This window comes from Leptosomus discolor, chromosome 2 (genome assembly GCF_034619465.1).
Source record: "Leptosomus discolor isolate bLepDis1 chromosome 2, bLepDis1.hap2, whole genome shotgun sequence".
NCBI classification, from domain to species: domain Eukaryota; kingdom Metazoa; phylum Chordata; class Aves; order Leptosomiformes; family Leptosomidae; genus Leptosomus; species Leptosomus discolor.
This window is the reverse complement of record NC_141392.1, coordinates 17,108,426-17,126,418: the sequence shown is the minus strand read 5'-3', so window position 1 is coordinate 17,126,418 and position 17,993 is coordinate 17,108,426. Positions and strand designations below refer to the sequence as shown.

General features: G+C 52.0%; 1 protein-coding gene across 2 annotated transcripts in view; it reads left to right on the top strand.

The window, feature by feature from the left end:
• The first annotated feature begins 5,615 nt into the window (after positions 1-5,615).
• Positions 5,616-17,993, top strand: part of PARP1 (poly(ADP-ribose) polymerase 1) — a 38,176-nt gene continuing 25,798 nt past the window's right edge. Inside the window, exons 1-5 of one of the 2 annotated variants that reach the window (XM_086460654.1) lie at positions 5,616-5,735; positions 9,630-9,792; positions 10,683-10,795; positions 11,868-12,082; positions 17,521-17,617. In XM_086460654.1, coding sequence (XP_086316780.1) covers positions 5,616-5,735; positions 9,630-9,792; positions 10,683-10,795; positions 11,868-12,082; positions 17,521-17,617 — 708 coding nt within the window. Of the gene's footprint in view, positions 5,736-9,629; positions 9,793-10,676; positions 10,796-11,867; positions 12,083-17,520; positions 17,618-17,993 lie in introns of both variants that reach the window. The other variant, XM_086460653.1, reaches the window with a different exon arrangement.

Below are 17,993 nucleotides of genomic sequence, written 5' to 3'. Positions count from 1 at the left end.
GGTTCCTGCCCTTGAACGTTTGTGTTGCAGCTGGTGCTTCATTCTTTTGGCAGCAAAGGTTTTTACAAGTGGCATCCGCGCAGGCGGGATGCTTAACAGCCCCACCGCACTGCACGGGGGAAAGATGGTGCTTGGGAACTCTGGTGGGGGAACAAGCTTCTGAGCAGCATCCACACAAAAAAGTAGCAACGTAGCCCAAGAAGTTTTCCGTAATTTTTCATGAACTGTGCCCAAGGCTGACCAAACGGCCCAGGATTTGGGACACCCTCAATCTGCTGTTTGCTTGGACGTGATTTCTTTTTCTCGCTGGCAGGTAGCAGAAATCAAGAACGGACCACAGCTGCCCATCCGCTGAGTGCTCACCCGTCTCCAACTCACTGGACCGAGCATTTCAAAGGAAGGCCCCATGGTGAGACTGAGGATCATCTCTTCCCCAGATTATGTCTCCTCATGACCATCATTAATTAGGTACGGGCTTAATCTCCAAAGCTCAATAGTTTATGTCCCTTTTAACATTTGCAGTCAGGAGAACACTAAATCAGCATTACTTTGCCGCAACATCTGCCTTTGGCTGTAGACTAATTCACCTGCCATGCAAGCAAACTTCCTTTTACCCTTTTTTAATTTCCCACTCTCTAATTTCATCAAATAGTCATTTGTGTCTCAGTTGCCACATGGGGACTGTAAAACAGGGATAATGGCACAGTCCTTCCTATACGGGGATAATGTCAGAGTAAATAACCTCAGAGCCTGGCAAGCACCCAGACACTAACCATGGCAAGTACCGAGGCTGCACTCGGCTCTCTGCCACTGACTTTGGACTATGATCTTCTCCAGACTTAGGCTCAGTAAGTCACACCACTGTTAAGTTACCACTGAATTTACCAAAAGAAAGCTGCTCAGTTAAGCTTCTAGTCAGTCTGAAATGCTGCTTCTCTTCTATCACCCCCTCCTTCCTTGCCTCTTCCCATATCTCTTTTCCCAGGCATCTGGGAAGCTGAAAAAACATGTTTATTTAAGGAAGTTTTCTAAAGAATGGAGGAACCATCAGAGCTGCTTCCCAGAGACCCCTGTGCTGGTCTGTAATGCAAAATTGCTCAGGAGGGCTGAGCAGGAAGTCAGCTCTGAGCACCAAAACTTCACCTCTACCCTGTGGGAACACTCTAAATTCAGCTTAAGAGATTGCATGTGTTAATTGTCATCCAGGAGAGAGGAGCCATGGGAGGTTATTAAGCTATTCAAAACATCTTTTAGAACCCCCAGACAGGAAGATAAGACCGCTGATTTATTCAGTGGAAAGAAACGACAGCTCAGTTAGATGGGGGGTGCATGATCTTGCATCCCTTTCCCTCGGCGTAGTCTCACTGGTGTCACCGGGATGATCCCCTGCATAAGCAAGGAGGGCACAGCTGAGCCATAGCCGTTGCTGCCTGTAGCCTATTGCTGAGATGCAGACAGGGTTATACCAGCCATATTGATTATGTGCAGCGGCAGGAAAGAAGTGGATCATCAATACAGACAAGATCACCTAGCACTGAAAGGGTTTTTGTTACAAAACTCTTAAGCTGTCCAATATCAAAGGCCAGACAATACAAAGTGTCCCCCAGCAACAAATCCAGACTTGAGCAAGAACAGTTCTGACTCCCCTACAGGCTATAAGCAATAATGTTCCTTGTATATGACCAACATTTTCTCACCCTTTATGAGATGCTTAGGGGGGTGGCAATCTTGTAGAAAAGCATCTCAAGCATGTGTCAGAAATGGAGCCCAAAGCAACAGAGTCTGGAAGATTTAGTGCTCAAGGTACTGTCAGCACAATGTGAGGGGAAGCGTTCGGTCCTGTGACACTGAAGTGATATCTTACGGCTTCCTGGTGCCAGGAGTTTGACCCACTTCCCTCTGGCTTTCAGAAGAATCAAATGAAAAATGGCCCAGAAAGGAAAAGACAATTCCCTGTGGTGCCCTGAAGTCACCTGAATGCTTGGCATTGAGTTTCCTATCGTAAGATACTCAAAACTGTCCGAGCTGGGGTTTCTTGGGTTGCTCTTTTCTTCTTTGCTGGTTTTTTGGGGTTTGCCTCTGGAGGCCAGAAATTGCTGGGGGCATCCTAAAGGTAAGTGAGAATATAATCACACGACTGCAGAAACAGAGGCTTTAAGAAAAACACCAAATATCCTGACATTTATGATGAAACCTGCAAATCAGACTCTTTGATTAGATCCCCTTCCCCACGTACGCTCCTGCCCACAGCACAGCGAGCTGCGGGAGCCCATGGTCACTGTGCAATGCGGGTTTTTCCTGGCAAGCACCGCATTGAAAGCACCAGCAGCCAGTTGGGCGTCGCAGCGTGAGTATCTGGAGATAAACACAACTTATCTCTAAGGATTTTGGTGCTGTAACCCACGATTTCTGCTCCGGTAACAGAGAGGAAAACCAAACCATTTGTCTCACATGTCCATGCACCACTTGTGATCCAACAGGATCCCAAAAGTCAGCAGTCCACTGAGATGGGAATATTGTTAGGGAGGGAGACAGCCTGCATGGGATCATAAAAATCTTTCCCTCTTTGACAGGTAACACCCGGCAGCCAAATACCAGGGCTCTTGAAATACCGGATTTACTTAAAGGGATGGTCCCCCAGGAAACTGGCCTTGCAGGTGCCGCTTCTCACGGCTGCTGCCAGAGCGTTCTCTGGTTTGTGACAAAACTCAACGTCCTCGGCGCTGTTTGTGTTACGTAGGGTCCCGCGTGGGCACTCACGCACTGGTCCCCCACTCCCCCGGGAGAGGGGAAGGGCCGTGCGGTGATCCACGTCACGCTTAGGAAACAAAGATGCAGAGCGAGGTCGGTCCGTTGAGATCAATAGATTTATGAAAGGGATTAACGAGATTTGGCAGCTCCGGCACCACCAATCAGGATGACAGTTTACCCACAGAGGAAATGACGCTGCACTAAAAAGAATCGTAAGAGTGTAATTCTTTGTGTGTAGATGTTCCTGCTTCGAAGCACAACTTACACTGGCTATAACCATACAAACTCCTGCACGCACTCTCAAAGTAAGGTTGAAAAGGTGAAGCACCCAGAGCTTTGAGCCTGATCCATTCAAGCAGTGTGTTTGAGCTCATTCGTACAGAAGAACCACCTAAAAAATCCACTAAACCCCATTTTGTATAGTATTAACTTAATAGTTTGCATTCACCCCCCAAAAAAATTAGGCTGAACTTTGAAGAGCCATTTGTTACTGTCCCTTCCTTTGCTTGTTTTCAGGCTTGCGTGCCTGTGAATGTCTGTGCACGGTTCTGGAGACTGCTTTGTGATATCTCACAGATCCCTGCTGGTCTGCAGGCTGCGGAGCAGCACTTTGGTATTCAGACAGGGCTGCCTTTCCTTACAAGTGAAAACAGCCCCAGCCGGAGGAAACACTGACAAGAAGCCATTTCTCTTTTGCTCGAAACCTATAAATAAATACTGTGTAAACAAAAGAGTATTTTCATAGAAACTGGACAAATTCTTGGAAGAAAAAATTCCCCCCAGGATGATGGCATGCAGGAAATCCCTGAGCCACAAATCTCAGAGGCTGGGAAATCTTTGGGAGAGCAAGTGCCTCTTGTGCGGCCTTTCTTCTGTCAGCTCCTGGCAGACAGCGACTGGGAGAGGCAGGATCCGAGTTAAACAGGCCATTGACTTGACTCGGGAAAACCCCTACTTGTGTGTAATCTGCTTTTCTCTTGGAAAACCTTGGATGGAGCAGGGTGGCAGTAGGTTTATCGAAGCGGGTGAATGCAGCTCCACACTCCACTGCTAGTCACCTCCAAACTGGCCAAAGCCCCTGGCAGACATGCCGGGCAGCGTGGGAAGCAACCACCTCCGGCTGCTGGTCAGAGAGATCACCTAGACGAGCTCTCCCGGGGTCTTTCATTTTTCTCCGGTGTGAGACCAAACGCGCTGGTCCGCCTGCGAACCGCTGGTGTCCGGCTCGAGAACGGTGAGGGGCCCGTAGGAACAGGGGACTCCGCCGCGCCCAGCACCTGCCTGCGGCTGCGTGTGTGCGTGCGCAGCGCCATCTAGTGCCTCACGGAGATCGTTTTTCCTCCCTCCCCAAACCCGCAGGGGTGTGTTCAGGGCCCATCCCTCCACCCCCGGCGGCAGCGCTAGTCTGTAGGGGGGGGGGGGGTCGCTGCGAGGGCAAACGCTGCGTCCGTTCGCAGCAAAGGTGGCAGCCTGGGAGGCGGCCACCCAAGAGCCGGAGGAGCGGTAACGCCCCGGACCGTGCCGGTTTGCTGGGGCGCCGCCGTGCAACCCCGACTGATACCCGCGCGGTGCCCGCGGCCCACCCGGGACCGAACATCCCGCTGCAGCTGCCCCCTGACTCCACAGCCCCTAGGAAATACCTAGCGAGGGTTTGGAACAACGTCGGTGCTCTCCTCTCCCTTTCTCCAGCGACGCTACAGAACCGATGCCCTCTGCTGATAACAGAGGACGTTACCCCCTGTAAAAGAGAGAACAGGCCGAGATTTAACTCGGCCAAGAGCTCTTTTTTTTTTTTTGCTTTCTTCAGCACCCGCACTGTCACCCGCAGGGACTGGGGGAAGCTCCCGCCTGGGAGTGACACCCCCTGGGCAGCATTTGGCTGCGGGACAGCCGCCAGGCACAGGCTCTCCCAAGACGCGGCCAGCCGGCTCTCTGCAGCGGCTGCTTCAGGCAGCGGCCCCAGCGCGTCCGGACACAAAATCCCCGATTTCTCTCCGGCCGCCGGGGCTCCCCAGCGGCAGCCGGGCAGGGGCCCCTCCGTGCCGGCTCCCCGGAGACTCGCCCGCACCTTCCCGAGCGCGTCGGGCAGGAGGCCGGGTGCCGTGTGCCCTCAGGGGGGGACCCGCACCCCCGGCACCTTTCGAGGTGAAAGCCACCGGCCGAGGCTGCCTCCGCGCTGGCGCGCAGAGCCGGAGCCGGCGGGGAAGCGCTCGGTCAGACGGGCGACGGCTGCGCCCGGTGTTAAACCGGGCCCATTCCTCGGCTCCGGGAGCCCGTGTCCGTCCGTGCAGCCGCACTAGATAAGCGACCGGGCCCGGAGAGCTCCGACCGAGGGCGCGGGGGATGGAGCAGAGGGACAGGCTCCGGGAGGTGCCGGTTACCGTTCTGCGCCCCTTTCTTTTACCGAGGGAACGGCGCGTGAGGAGGAGGGCTTGTTCGGGGAACGGGACGCCCTTCCCTCGCTGCAGGCCCGGGAACCGGCCGCCCCCTTCCCGCTCGGGCGCCCCAGGCCGCTCCCAGGAGCGGGAGACGAAGCGGCCGCCCGGGTTGCGGTGGCCGAGCCCAGGCACCACCCCGGGGGCAGAGGGACCCCGCGGGGCCGGGCCGGGGCGCCCCCGCCCCACGTGACCCGCCGCCGCTCCCCACCCCCCATTGATACGCTCTAGCAAACCGGAACGTTCCAGGCGCCGCCAGGCGCGCCGAATCGATGCCCGAGCGGCAGATCCGGCCGGCCGCTGAGGCGGGGGTGGGCGCTCGGCGCTCGGCTAGCGTTCCCGCGGGCGGTGGGGCGGGGGGCGGGAGCGCGGGGCGGTGGGTGCGCGGCGTGGGGAAGCTCCGCGGCGGCGGCAGGAGCAGCGGCGGCGATGGCGGAGCCAGCGGAGAAGCTGTACCGGGCGGAGTACGCCAAGAGCGGCCGCGCTTCCTGCAAGAAGTGCGGCGAGAGCATCGCCAAGGACTCGCTGCGCCTGGCCCTCATGGTGCAGGTACCGCGTGGCGGGGCCCGGGCCGGCGGGGGGCGGGCTGACCGCTTGGCTCTGCGCCGCGCCGCTGGGCCGGGCCGGGTCGGGGCTCCGCTCCCCGCGGCGCTCCGGAGCCGCCCTAGGCGGACGCAGCTTGTTTTTAGCAGGGACGCTTTCGGCTGCCGCTCCCTGCGGCCTCGGCAGCAGCGCCCCCGTCCCCGCAGCGCCCCCGTCCCCGCAGCGCCCCCGTCCCCGCAGCGCCCCCGTCCCCGCAGCGCCCCCGTCCCCGCAGCCCTCCCGCTCCCCCCGGGGCGGTCGGGCGGGGGGAGCCGCTCCCCGCGGGGCTGGCAGCCTGGGCTGTAGAGGCGTCTGGAGGCGAAGCGGTGCGAAGTTCACCGTTAAGTGCTGTGGCCAGGGGCCGCCCCCAGAGGCTCTTTGTTGTCATCCGGCGGGCGCGGGGTAGGGGGCAAGAGGTGGGCGTGGGGGGGAGGCGAGCTCCGCGGCCCCGGGAAGTGTCGGTCACCCGGCGTGTCCTGCGTCGGGTCAGGGAAATGTTCCTTCCCTTGGTGCGTGCGGTGCCTGTGGGACGGAGAAACCGAGACTCACCCCTGGCAGCACGGGGGGGCTGTAGGCCCAGTGGTGGGGCTTGGGCTGCCGGCGGTAGGGCGATGTTTTTAGGGAGCTGGTTGGCGCAGAGCGGACCGGGGGTTTTGGGAACTGAGCGCCAAGGCGTGTGTTGCTGTCAGCCGCCCTTGGGGATGATTTGCCTTTTGGGGAAGAGGCTTGCCTGGCTTCCCTTCAGAACGAAGGGAAGGGCCCCGTCTGGTGTTGGAGGGCTGGGAATTGCGCACAGGCCGTTTCGGACGGCGTGAAATGGCACCTCGCTGTGGGAGGATGGGGAGGGGGGGGGAGGGGGCGGGTCGGCCTCTCTGCAGGGGGGCGAGGGCCGCGGGGGGTGCTGTTGCTGGGGAGGGGCGCAGAGCTGTTCTCCCGGGCGGGGGGCCTGTCTGGCTCCAGCAAGGGAGGTGGAAAAGGCCCCCGCAGCGTTCGGGTGGTGCAGATGGGCCCCGGGCTGTGCGCCGCTGTGGCTTGCGAAAGGCGAGCGAACGCGTGTGCGTGTGTTTATGGAAGGCTAGCACGGACCGGGGGGGGGCGAACGCCAGAGCGCAGCCCTGCAGATGGGTGCTGTGCCTCCCAGCCGCCCGAGGAGCAATTTCTGGAGAACGCCCCGTGCTGTGCGGCCGGGGGTCCCTTGTGCCCCTTGGAGACTGGGCGAGGAAGGGCCCGGCCGCCGTTTGCCCGGGCTGCCCGGGGGATGGGGGGCTGGCTGGTGGGGCAGGGCTGGCAGGTCCGCCGGGGTTGGAGGCAGGAGCTGGATCCCCAGAGGGGAAATACCTGCCTCTGCTTTTGTTCCCCAGAGGCTCCCTCCCCGGGGAAGGCTGTCTTAACTGTGCAGAGCCGAGCTGCAGCGTTCGCTCGCACGTGTTCCCGCTGCACGGGCTCTTTTGTTTCTCCTCCTGCCCTCCGTCGCCGGCTGGAGGTGGCTGCTCCCCTCCTGCTCCTCCTCCCCGGCTCCGGCTGCTGCTTCTCCGCTCCCCTCGCATGTGGTACCCCTTCCTGCCTTCCCCAGCAGTTGGAGCTGATGCGAGGCAGGTCGGCCGTCCTCAGCACCGGGGCTGTGGCACCGCAGCGTGCCGTAGGTCAGGGAGCGCACTTGGTTTTGTGGGGTTCGGTTTATTGAGCCATCTCCCGGGGGCAGGTGGAGGGGGACAGCTGGGACCATGGCGTCCCTCACACAGCCACTGCCTTTTAGCCAACCATCTTCCTAAAACTGCTGGTCTTAACACCAAACCACCTGTACATATTTAATTTTTTTCCCCACAACCCCTTGGATTTACTTGATCTCTTCTGCAAAGGGCTCCCTCTCCTCACTGCCAGTTTTTTGTGCCAGCAGAGCACTTCTCATGCTCTGCTGCTGAGCATCCCCCCTGCAAGGGCCCCAATTTCACCAGAGCACCCCGGGCCCCTTGTTTCCTCTTGGGGGGAAATCCCCTGCAGAGCAGCCTCTGCACTGCCTCCAGTGCGCCCAGGCCTTTTGCAAATTGTGCAGAAGAAATTAAAGGGAGGCCCAGACCAAGTTGTTAGCTGGGTGCCGGTTCTACTAGAACCACTGTTTTGTTTTGGCTCTTCAAGGGAAGAGCTCTGAATGACAATGGGATGCTCGGTGTTTGGCAAAGGGTGGGCACTCAGGCCCTGCAGGACCAGCATGGCTTCAACTTTTGCTTCCAGCTGGAACTGAGCAGTTTCTGTTGTTGGCATGTGCGATGTGAAAGTGAATCAGTCTCATTTTTTCCATAATTTGTTTAGGAAACTATGGTCTAGAGATAGGTAAGCTGAGAGAAATTGTGTAAACAAGGTCTAGCTCTCTTGGAGGTTTCATTTCTCACACAGAGAGAAGTCCGTGCCCCAGGTGCACAGCTCCATGTAGCAGAGATCTACTTACTGCTTGCATGGTTGTCTTAAAGATTGAGCCAGCTCTGTCTTCTTCCATGCACCCTCAGTCCCATTTGCCCCTAATTTGTGTTAGGGACAGACCCATGAGGAGTCTTCCAGGAAAACTCCACACATGAGCCCGGAGCTCAGGGGTGACCAACCACCTTCCAGTGCCAGAGCTGTGTGTGACTTCCAGACACATTGAGAGCAACCCCCAGGGTGGCTGCTGTGTGGCCGTGGTGCTGTGAGGGTAGCTGGGTGATCTGAATCCTGACTTGTGGGAAGAGTCCAGCTGGAAATATAAATGTCCTCCTGCAGTTTCAGTTGGAGGTTTTTATAATTGGGATTCCCAGCTCTCCTAGTCCTGCACAGTGGTCTTCAAAGCCCTTTCCTCCTCCTTCCCACTCATGCACGAAACTCTGCTGTTGTTTTCAGCTTGGAGATCTTCCTGCTATTAGTGAGTGACAGGTAGAACGCTTTGCTAGGTTGTTAATTCTGTATCATTGGTAATAATAATTATACAATGCTGAGTATTATTAGTACAGCAGTTGTTTCTGTGCATTACTTGGAGCCAAACCGCTCCATGGTTATTTTGTCTGATGGGTAACCGGAACGGTGCCAGGTTGGTACTTAATGTGTCTGAGTCATAAGCCAGCGGAGCACTTGCACGACGAGGCTGGTGTGAGGCAGGGCACTCTGCAGCTGCACTTCAGGGAGGACTTGGGTGATGCTTCTATCCTGATGCAGGACTTCATCGGGCTCTGGTGTTTCCCTAAAATTTTGCCTCTGCCTCCTGCAGCCCCCTCGGGAATTTCTTTAGGCCACAGTCCTTGGAGCTGCTCCTCCTGGCAGTGCGCTTTCCAGGGACAGTTTGCTTGAGAAGTGGCTCTCAAAGGGATTGTGCGTTGCGCTCGGAGGTCCTGCAGAGTGAGGCCAGCAGCCTCTTGTGCTGCAGCAGTCTCGAAGGAGGTTGTAGCAGGTGAGACATGTGCTGTCACTCCTGTTACTTTTTTCCACAACCCCTGCTTTGCTTTGCTCATGCCTGCAGATAGTCTGATTCGCATGGAGAAGAAACCTCTCCTTGTCTGCTCAGGATTGGTATAGCCACGCTGAGGCTATGACCTGTTTGTTTTGAGTAAAACAGATGGGCTAAGCAGCAGGGTGATGAACTGGTTAAGCTAGGTAAATGCGCCTTCCGCGTCTGTCCCCTTTGGGACCTCTCTCCGGCAGCTTGTCTGTCATACTAGATTTTCTTCTTAGACTTTGTCCTAAATAGTATCCATCTCTTAATTTATTTAAAAAAAAAAATCACTTGTGTTTACACAGATACTCCCTTTTATCTTGTGGTTTTTGGTTGGGTTTTTTTTTTTCCCCTTGATTCTGTCTTGAGTTGCTTTATTTTGGCCTAATATGCTTTCTTCCTAGTCGCCCATGTTTGATGGCAAAGTCCCTCATTGGCACCACTACAGTTGCTTCTGGAAGCGGGCTCGAATTGTTTCCCATGCAGACATTGACGGTTTCCCTGAGCTCAGGTGGGAAGATCAGGAGAAAATCAAGAAAGCCATTGAGACTGGAGGCCCTGGAGGAGGTAAGCAGAGGTCTCCTGGTGTTTGGAAGTTCAGCTGGAGCCGTGTTCCCTCTTCTCAAGCTATTATTGTGGTTATCTGGTTGCTGTGTCCCTTCAGCAAGTGATGTCAGAAGAATTGTTGTGGCACGTCCGCACTCCAGGGCTAGAATGCTGGCAGTATGATCCGGCATGTTAAATCAACAAGGGAAGAAGCCAAGTCAGTTGGCAGATGTATTGCCAAATATTTCTTGTTATCATGATTAGTGTATTTTGTTTTCAGTTCTTTAATATTAACAAATGCTGTTGTAGTATGTTGTTTTAGTGGTACCTTCGCTGCAGTGTATGGTTGTGGTGGCTCTTTGAAATTGTTACATCATGAACTAGTGAGTCAGGGAGCGAGTGAGAAAGGTTTAAGTACAGACCAGACTAAACTCACTGCATCTCTGTGTAAACTAAGGATGCTGGGCGGTTTTAGATTGATGTCTGCTTGTTGAAATGTAGTCCTACAAAAAATAAAAGTAAACTGGCAGTTGGGAAGAGAAGTTGTGCTTTGAAGCAGAGCTGCTTGTGACTCCTGTTACAGTCAGTTCTTCGCTAAGATCTCGTTTTACACTACTTTCAGGAAAGAATTAAAAAGGGTCAGCTATGTGCACCTTTGAAAGTATTTTAAAATCGTTAAATAACCATCCTGTACAACTGCTACTTGGCTGTTTAAAGAACTCTTTCTATTTTAAAAGTCCTTTTGAGCATGGGCTGCTTGTCATGCTCTGTATTCAAATTCTTGACAGCTGAGTTGCTGGAACACAGAGGTTTATTAATCCAGACTGCTAGCAATCTGGGACAGAGAATAAGAAAATGAGAGAATGTTTTTTAAAGCCGAACTCTGTATTTGCTTTGTTCTCCAGGAAAAGGAGGGGAGCAGGAAGGAGGTGGCAGGGCTGAGAAGAGCCTAAATGACTTTGCTGCAGAATATGCCAAGTCTAACAGAAGTACTTGCAAAGGCTGTGAACAGAAGATAGAAAAGGTAAAAAGCTTTTCTTAATTCTTCATCTCTTGTCTTTTCTCCCACCGGTTCCAGTTCAAACAGTGACTTTTGTAGTTGCTTCCTGTCTGTCCTGCATATGGAAAGCACTCGAAGAGCTGCATTTCTGTGTCTGAGGAGCAGCTGTATCTTGGACAGCTGACAGTAAAGGCATCCCCTCGGGCGTTGTAGCCTGAGCTCAAACCTGCTGATGCTTCCTTTCGCTTGGGTCTTAGAGCAGGCTGGAGCACCGCTCGCCAGCATTTCTGTAGCAAGAGTGCCACCGCTAGCTGCAGCTTTTCCTGCTTGTTGCAGCGCTGCAAAGGTGTTGACCTCTTCCTCCTCCTCAGCCAGGCCGTCTCTGTGTGCGGTGTATCCGGATTAACTGCATGAAGGCAGACAAAACCAGTGATGCAGCTAATTAACGATGCAGCCCTGTAGTTGAACATGTCTTGGTGCTCTGCTTTTAAAGACAGTTGGCAAAATGAAGTTGTGACCTTCTGATAGATGTGAACAGACCTGCCAGCTGGGTGAAGTTGGCAAGGGCCAAACACCAGTGCTGATCTGCTTGTATCTGCGGAAACATTGGTGACTGTTGTGTAGACAGGTCCTTGTTGGAGCATGAAATATTGCAGTCTAAAAGCACCTAAAACAACTACTTGTTGGGCATCTGAAAAGTAATTCGCGGTCAGATGGGGTGAGATCACATTAGCCCTGATGCTTGAGTGGTACGAACATAAAGTTCATTTTTAGAGTTGCCTTTGTGGGGTTTGGTTATGTGAGTTTTGCTTGTTCGAGCTTATTGGAAGTTGGAGTAAAGACTACAGGATTACCCATTTTGAGTGTTTTTTTTAACAGAAAACTACCTAAAGATCTGTGGTTTTTTCAGCCTAGAAAGAGTATTGAAAGCAGAGGAACTGTAGTGAAAGGGCTTCAACAAAAGTTGCCGCCTTTGATAGGGGAAGTGTTGGTATTTTACAGGTGTTTAGGAAGCATCATGTTGGTAACTTGTTCACGTCCTGCTCTTCCCAGAGTGGCCTAACGATTGTTCTTATGTCGCTTTAATCCACCTCAGGGCCAGATCCGGATTTCCAAGAAGATGGTGCATCCTGAAAAGCCGCAGCTGGGAATGATAGATAACTGGTACCATCCGGACTGCTTTGTGAGCCGCCGAGCCGAGCTGGGCTTCCTTCCGGCATACGGGGCCGCCCAGCTCCTGGGCTTCAGTATCCTCAAGGCTGAAGATAAAGAAACTCTGAAGAAGCAGCTCCCAGCTACCAAGAGTGAAGGGTATGTGGGCAGTGTAAGAAATTGCGTTGTCTAGAGGAGCCGTTGCTTGCCTTCAAATAATTCCATGGTAAATCTTTTGTGACATTGTTGTCTCTGTTAAAAGAATATCGGTCGCAGGAGGATTTGATCCTTCCTGTGACCTTAGGCAGATGACAACAGACAAATTCTCTGTCCCTGGGAGCGTGCAGTCCACTTGTCCCCTGTGCCTGCCTTGAGAAAATGCAGAGACCAGCATCTGTGACTCGGAGGACTGATGTAGAGCTTTCGACCATAAAATAATGTGTGCCTAATACAAATGGGTACTGGGCTCTGTGCCTCCTTGTGTGATGCTGTTATCAGTGATGGTTTCTTTGCTCTAACCACTTGTTAGAGAATTGATTTGACATCTCTTATCTATGAGCTGCTGATCTGTGGCAGGCACTGAATCTGATAATGGTATTTATTGGCTGTGTAGTGCTTACACTTGGATGCTTTTGTTTGCTGAATCTTTTATGGTACATCTGAAATTTCATTGCCTTGCATTGAAGTTTTTAGTGGAGGCTCTTGACAGAACTCGTACTGACAGAGAAGCGCTTCCAGGTGATTTGCTAGCTTTGGTCAATCTTTCTCTGTTAATGAAGGCTTTTGTTACTTATTTTTTGAAGTGACTTCGCCTGGAGTCACGCTTCATAACACAAGCCAGTGTTGCATTGTTCCCGCGCAGGAAGGAACATAAGGTGTTTCTGGGTGCTACAAATAGGAAGGATCTCGTTGTTGTAAAACAATGGGATTCTCCGAGTGCTTTGTAGACTGAATTCAACTTTACTTTTGTCAGGGATTCACCGTTAAACTGTCCAGTGAGACTGATGTTGGGTTCTGAGAAACCGTAGCTATGTCAAATCTGTGCAGTCTTTGTCAGTATTGGCCCTCCAGATATGTGGCTGATGGGCATGGTGTACTGTTCAGAGCCTTGCATGTCTGTGAATGTCATCCTCGGCCGTAGGTAAGAGAGTGGAGCATGCATAAACTGCTCTGTCTGTTGTTAAGGGGCTGCGACTTCCGTGGTTTATTCTTGGTTGGCAAGCAGTTGCTCCAGAAGCGCTCAGCAGTGGTACGGGGGCTGTGGGGAGGGTCCTGCAGTGCCGCAGGAGCATCCTCTCCGCCAGAGCCCCGTCAGGTTCTCTGCTGTTCACCTCACTTGGCTGAACCATTGAAGGCTGAGACAAGCTGTCTGTATCTGCCCGGCAGCCTGCCATCTTTCACACGGGCATTTTACCTCTGCGTGTGCTGCAGGATGTAGGTAGAAGGGTTTTAATGCACTTGCATCTTTTCATGTAGTCCTTTGCTTTTTGTGCAGAGGTGTGTGTTCTGCTTTGTCCTAGAACAGTGTGTGAGTTTAATCGGGTTATTTGTAGTTTTCTCCCGTGTCTTCAGCAAAGCTCTAGAGATCTGACTGTGTAAGTGTTTTTCTTGTCTGCCCTGACTCTGCTTTTCTGGGCCACTTCTGGGATGCTATGCAAAATATGAAGGCTTTGTAAAGATAGGCCGCAGAGTAGTTTGCCAAGTCACTGTGTAAATAAAAGCCTAGAATTGCAGTTGAAAAAAGCTTAGACTGGTGATGTAGGGTAATGTGAACCAGGACCTCACGCCAGAAAAGCAGCAGGACGTCTCGTCTTTCCTGCTTTCTAAGCACTGCATGAACAAGGCCCTCAACCATGAAGGTGCTGGCTGGCTCTTGCGCTCCACTACCTTTCTTCTGTTTGGGCTGTGTGCTTGAGCCGAGGGTGTTAAGGGTCAATGGGAAAAATGGTTGTCTGTCAAACTGAATGAATTGGGAGTGTAAATAAACAGAATGAGTGGAGAGGTGTGGTGTGCTTCCTGCCTGGTGGTTTTCTGCCAAGAAAGCAGTTCTGGAGAAGCCAAAAGAAAAACACCCCAGAAGCTTGAATGAGCTGCAGTTACGTCTGATAATTCACCTTGTGCATTCAATCAGATAACAGAAATTAACGACGGAAGTTACAGCATCTTGCAGAAACGATGTTACAGTGTGTGCTGTAACATCTTTAAAGATGTTTCTGATTGTACTGCATCCAAATTGTATCTTGACTTGGATGTCTCTGCAGTTTAGGTGTGACGTATCCAAATTCACGTGCTGCTTCTGCATGTCTAGCCCATGCTCTGTGGAGAGGCTCAGACTTTGGGGCTGCGCTGTCAGCCCCATCATTAAGGACAGCAGTGTGGCGTGCCTATTGCAGATGAGAGAAGTGAGGGCTACCAAGAATAGGTTGGAAAATCCCTTCCCCCAAAAGGCAAAAATGGGAAGGTTTCCTGCAAGGATCCTGGCTCCTTTCCTCGGTCATCTCTGGGTGAGACATGCTGACATTCACCTGGGCTATGGGCTGTCATGCCTGAGCACCAGCATTTTTCAGGCCTGGGGAAGGAGGCTCTTGTGTCCTTGCCAGCAGCTTTTCTGTGGAGACAGTGCTTGTGTACCAGTGTAAGAAAGTGCGGTAGCAGCTTGTGAGCTCCCGTTGACTGTGCTGCTTCGGTAGCATGCATTTCGCCCTACTGCTCCAAGCTGTAATACTTTCCCGTATTTTCTGCCTCACTTGTTTGGGTGGAATTGCTGCCCAGGACAGGAGCAAAGTGTCATTCTGGAGATATCAGGAAGCACCAGATTAACTGCAGAGATTGCCTGAGGCAGAAGATAAGTACTTAGGTCAGCAACAGTCTGGTGGTGTTTTACAGGGAGGAGGTGAAAAGTGGAGTCCTTGTTCCTCCCTGCACCAGCTGCTTGCTTTATCCAGGGTTGCTGTGACTGTCCTTTCCACCTTTCGTTTTCATTATAGGGAGGGGAGCATGAAAAATAGAGTGGATGGTAAGGAAGGGCCAGGCTAGGGTGGGACAGTTCACCTCCCTCTTCATCTTCCCAAAAGTTGGAATAAATTTTGTAGTTGTGTATCCTCCATGAAGGTGAGAAGAAGTGGTTTGTGTTGGCTGGTAGGTAACAATCCTTCTAAAAAAGCTGTTGGGCTTGAATGTGGGAAGGCTGTCCCTTCCCCAGTGGGAGAAAGGGTGTACAGAGTAGCACCCGGCTGCTGTTAGCAACACACAGTGGTTGGTCCCAAGGATGGAAGATAAAATTAATGTGTGTGTCAGTGAGCGTGTATTTTGTTGATTGTTCTAAAATTTGCTGTTCTGGGAAGACACGAGATGAATTTGGCTTTGCCATTCCCTTCTCCAGGCTGTATAAAATGATGATTAGTGTTTGCTTTAAGCTGTGGGCATAGCCAGGGACAAAAGAGAAGATGGTGACTGACAGCTTTATGCCTCTGCAATTGAGATGATCCCTCCTGCTCTGTGTTTTGTTCAAGTGGCCAGAACAGGTACAGTAATCACTCTGTCCAGGAGAGCAACCCGCTGTCCCCTTGACTCTGAGGAGAAGCTGCCAAAAAATTGTGAGTCCCTGCTGGAATTTGGATGCTTTCCCTGTGTCAGGGGGCCTTTCCGCAGGGTAATCGCCTTCCAGCAGTTGGTGTGCTGGCTTTCCTGGGAGACAAGTTACAGCATGGGAGTGAGCGCTGGCTTGCTGGAGGCAGCCTGACTGTCAGCCTCCCAAGGGAGAGGCACTGCAGATACACAGCGTTTGGGCACCCATCCTAAATACTTACCTTATTAAGCCGTCTGGCTTGGGGAGGTGCAGCAAAGTGCTTTGTACTCAAGCTGGTATGTTTTTCTCAGATTATGTTGTGTACCCGTGACTGTTACAACTTACAGAAGTCACTGTCCTTGTGGCGGGGCTCAGTGGATGCTCTAGTCTTGCCCCTTGCAGGGGCTGCCGCTAGGGAGGAGAGGGGAATTGCTTGGCCTGGGGACTTTTGAAGGCATGGCTGTGTATGTGCTGTATCCAGTCCTGCCACGCTGGTTTTTGCTTGCCTTGATGTAGAACACAGCATGGAGGTTTTCTCAAGAAATGCAAGCGGTTGCTGGTAGCACAGTGCAGCTGTTGTCCCTCCTGAGGCAGCGCGCCTTAAAGTGTAGCCCCAGCTGGACTGATGGGACCTTGCAGAGGGACAGCTGAAAGATGAGCTTTTTTGCACGACCAGCCCCTTAAAGACTTGCAGAGTGCTCTGAATCATGGTTTGGTCAGAGGTACTAATGACGGGCTGGTGGTGGCCACTGCAAATAAAACGAGAACTTGGCCCAATTTTAGGGCCAGGACAGTTACTAGAACTTCCAGGTCTCTCATGCATAAGTCTTTGGGAGAAGAGTACTTTTTGACATTCTCTTGCAGCTTTATAGCTAATAAGCTGTCATACAGGGTTAGTCTTAACAGTAGCAAAGTACTAGAAAGTGAAGTGTTTAAAATTGTAAGTAGGAGAGCCATCGAGAATGTCAACTTTATGGCTTAGCCATCAGCCACAGCTTATAAAGACAAGACAGATGCTTTCTTAAAAAGAAGCCTGGCTGCTGTTGCAAAACGAGAGCAGCTCTGTCAAAATGAAGTGCGAGATCCCGACTGTGTTCATGCTCTGCCTTAAGTTGCAGGCCCATCCTGCCTTAAGTGGGGCAAGATTTCCCTTTATTTCCTCATGAGGAGAGAACACACCAATTTGACTTCTTGATATTGATGTATTTTGAAGCCAGGCAGACCAAAGAGATGACATGACTCCAGAAACGTAAATGATCTTCCTCTGAGCTCTCCTGTCATTCTGAAGTCTGCCAAAATCCCCCAGTTTTCATTTGGCTTCCTCTTCTTTCCAGTCTCTCTCGAGCAGCGTTTTCTGTAACTTCTCCTTGCACAGCTCTAAGGCCCCAGCTAATAACAAGAAGTTTCCTCACACGCAACTGCATGGTGGTACATCATGAAACCCCTGTCAGCCTGGGAGCACTTTGCAAGTAGAAACTTCCTTCTGTCCAATTTCAGAGACCTGATTTGATTCCAGTCTGAAAGAAACTAGGGAGGAAATACTTAGTTTAATAAAGTTACCGTGTTTGCTGTCCTTTACTTCAATATGGACTAAGCTGAAAAATCAAGCTGTTGATTCAGCTGAAAGACACTGTAGTCTTTTAACCTGCATTTAACCTTTCAGGTTTGGAGAGGGATGCTTATATTCACTGGTTCTCGGGATTGGCTTTGGTGTAACTAATGCAGGTGTAGATGAGTGTGCCTGAAAGCATTGCAGTATCCCCTGTGCTCTTCTGCCAGACCATACGGTTACTCTGTGGAAAAGCTCTAAGTGTACCTGACCTGATTGAGACAACTGGTGTTGCAGAGCCAAGTACGTGTCTACAATCTAGCACTGAGGAATTTGAAAAATGGGTTTGCCTGCCAAAACTGAGGATATTCAAGCCTCTGCAGATATCAGCAGTCAGTAAACTGAGCTCTGGGAGCTGCTGGACAGGCATTTAAATAACTTCCTCTCATGTGTGTGTTTTGTTTTGTTTTTCTATATTAGAAAGAGAAAAGGAGAAGAGGTAGATGGAAATGTGACTGTGAAAAAGAAACAGAAAAAAGAGAAAGAGAAAGAATCAAAGCAGGAAAAACAGCTGAAGGTGAGTTTTAGCTAATCGAGTCATAAAAACTGCTTTCTTAGAAGAGTGCAGTGTCAGGTACTATCTGAAGAGCTGTGGCACCTGGAGAGGAAGGGGCTGAACCTTGTGCCCAGACAAAGCGGAGTTGCAGCACAGCTGGTCCTGCTGTCCTGGCACAGGATATGCTCTGTCACTAAGGCTTTGGTGACGGCAGTTCACCCTGTCGCTTTCTCCTGAAAGACGGGAAGGAAGTTCTCTAGGACTTGTGCTTATTGGATTTAAATAGATTAGGTTAAATGCCTTCTCTGTCAGGGAACCTTGTTCTGTGGTCCTTCCTGTATCATCTGGTCGTGGTGGCTGAAGCTCTGAGCCCAAGCACTGTTGCAGAAGAGCTTGG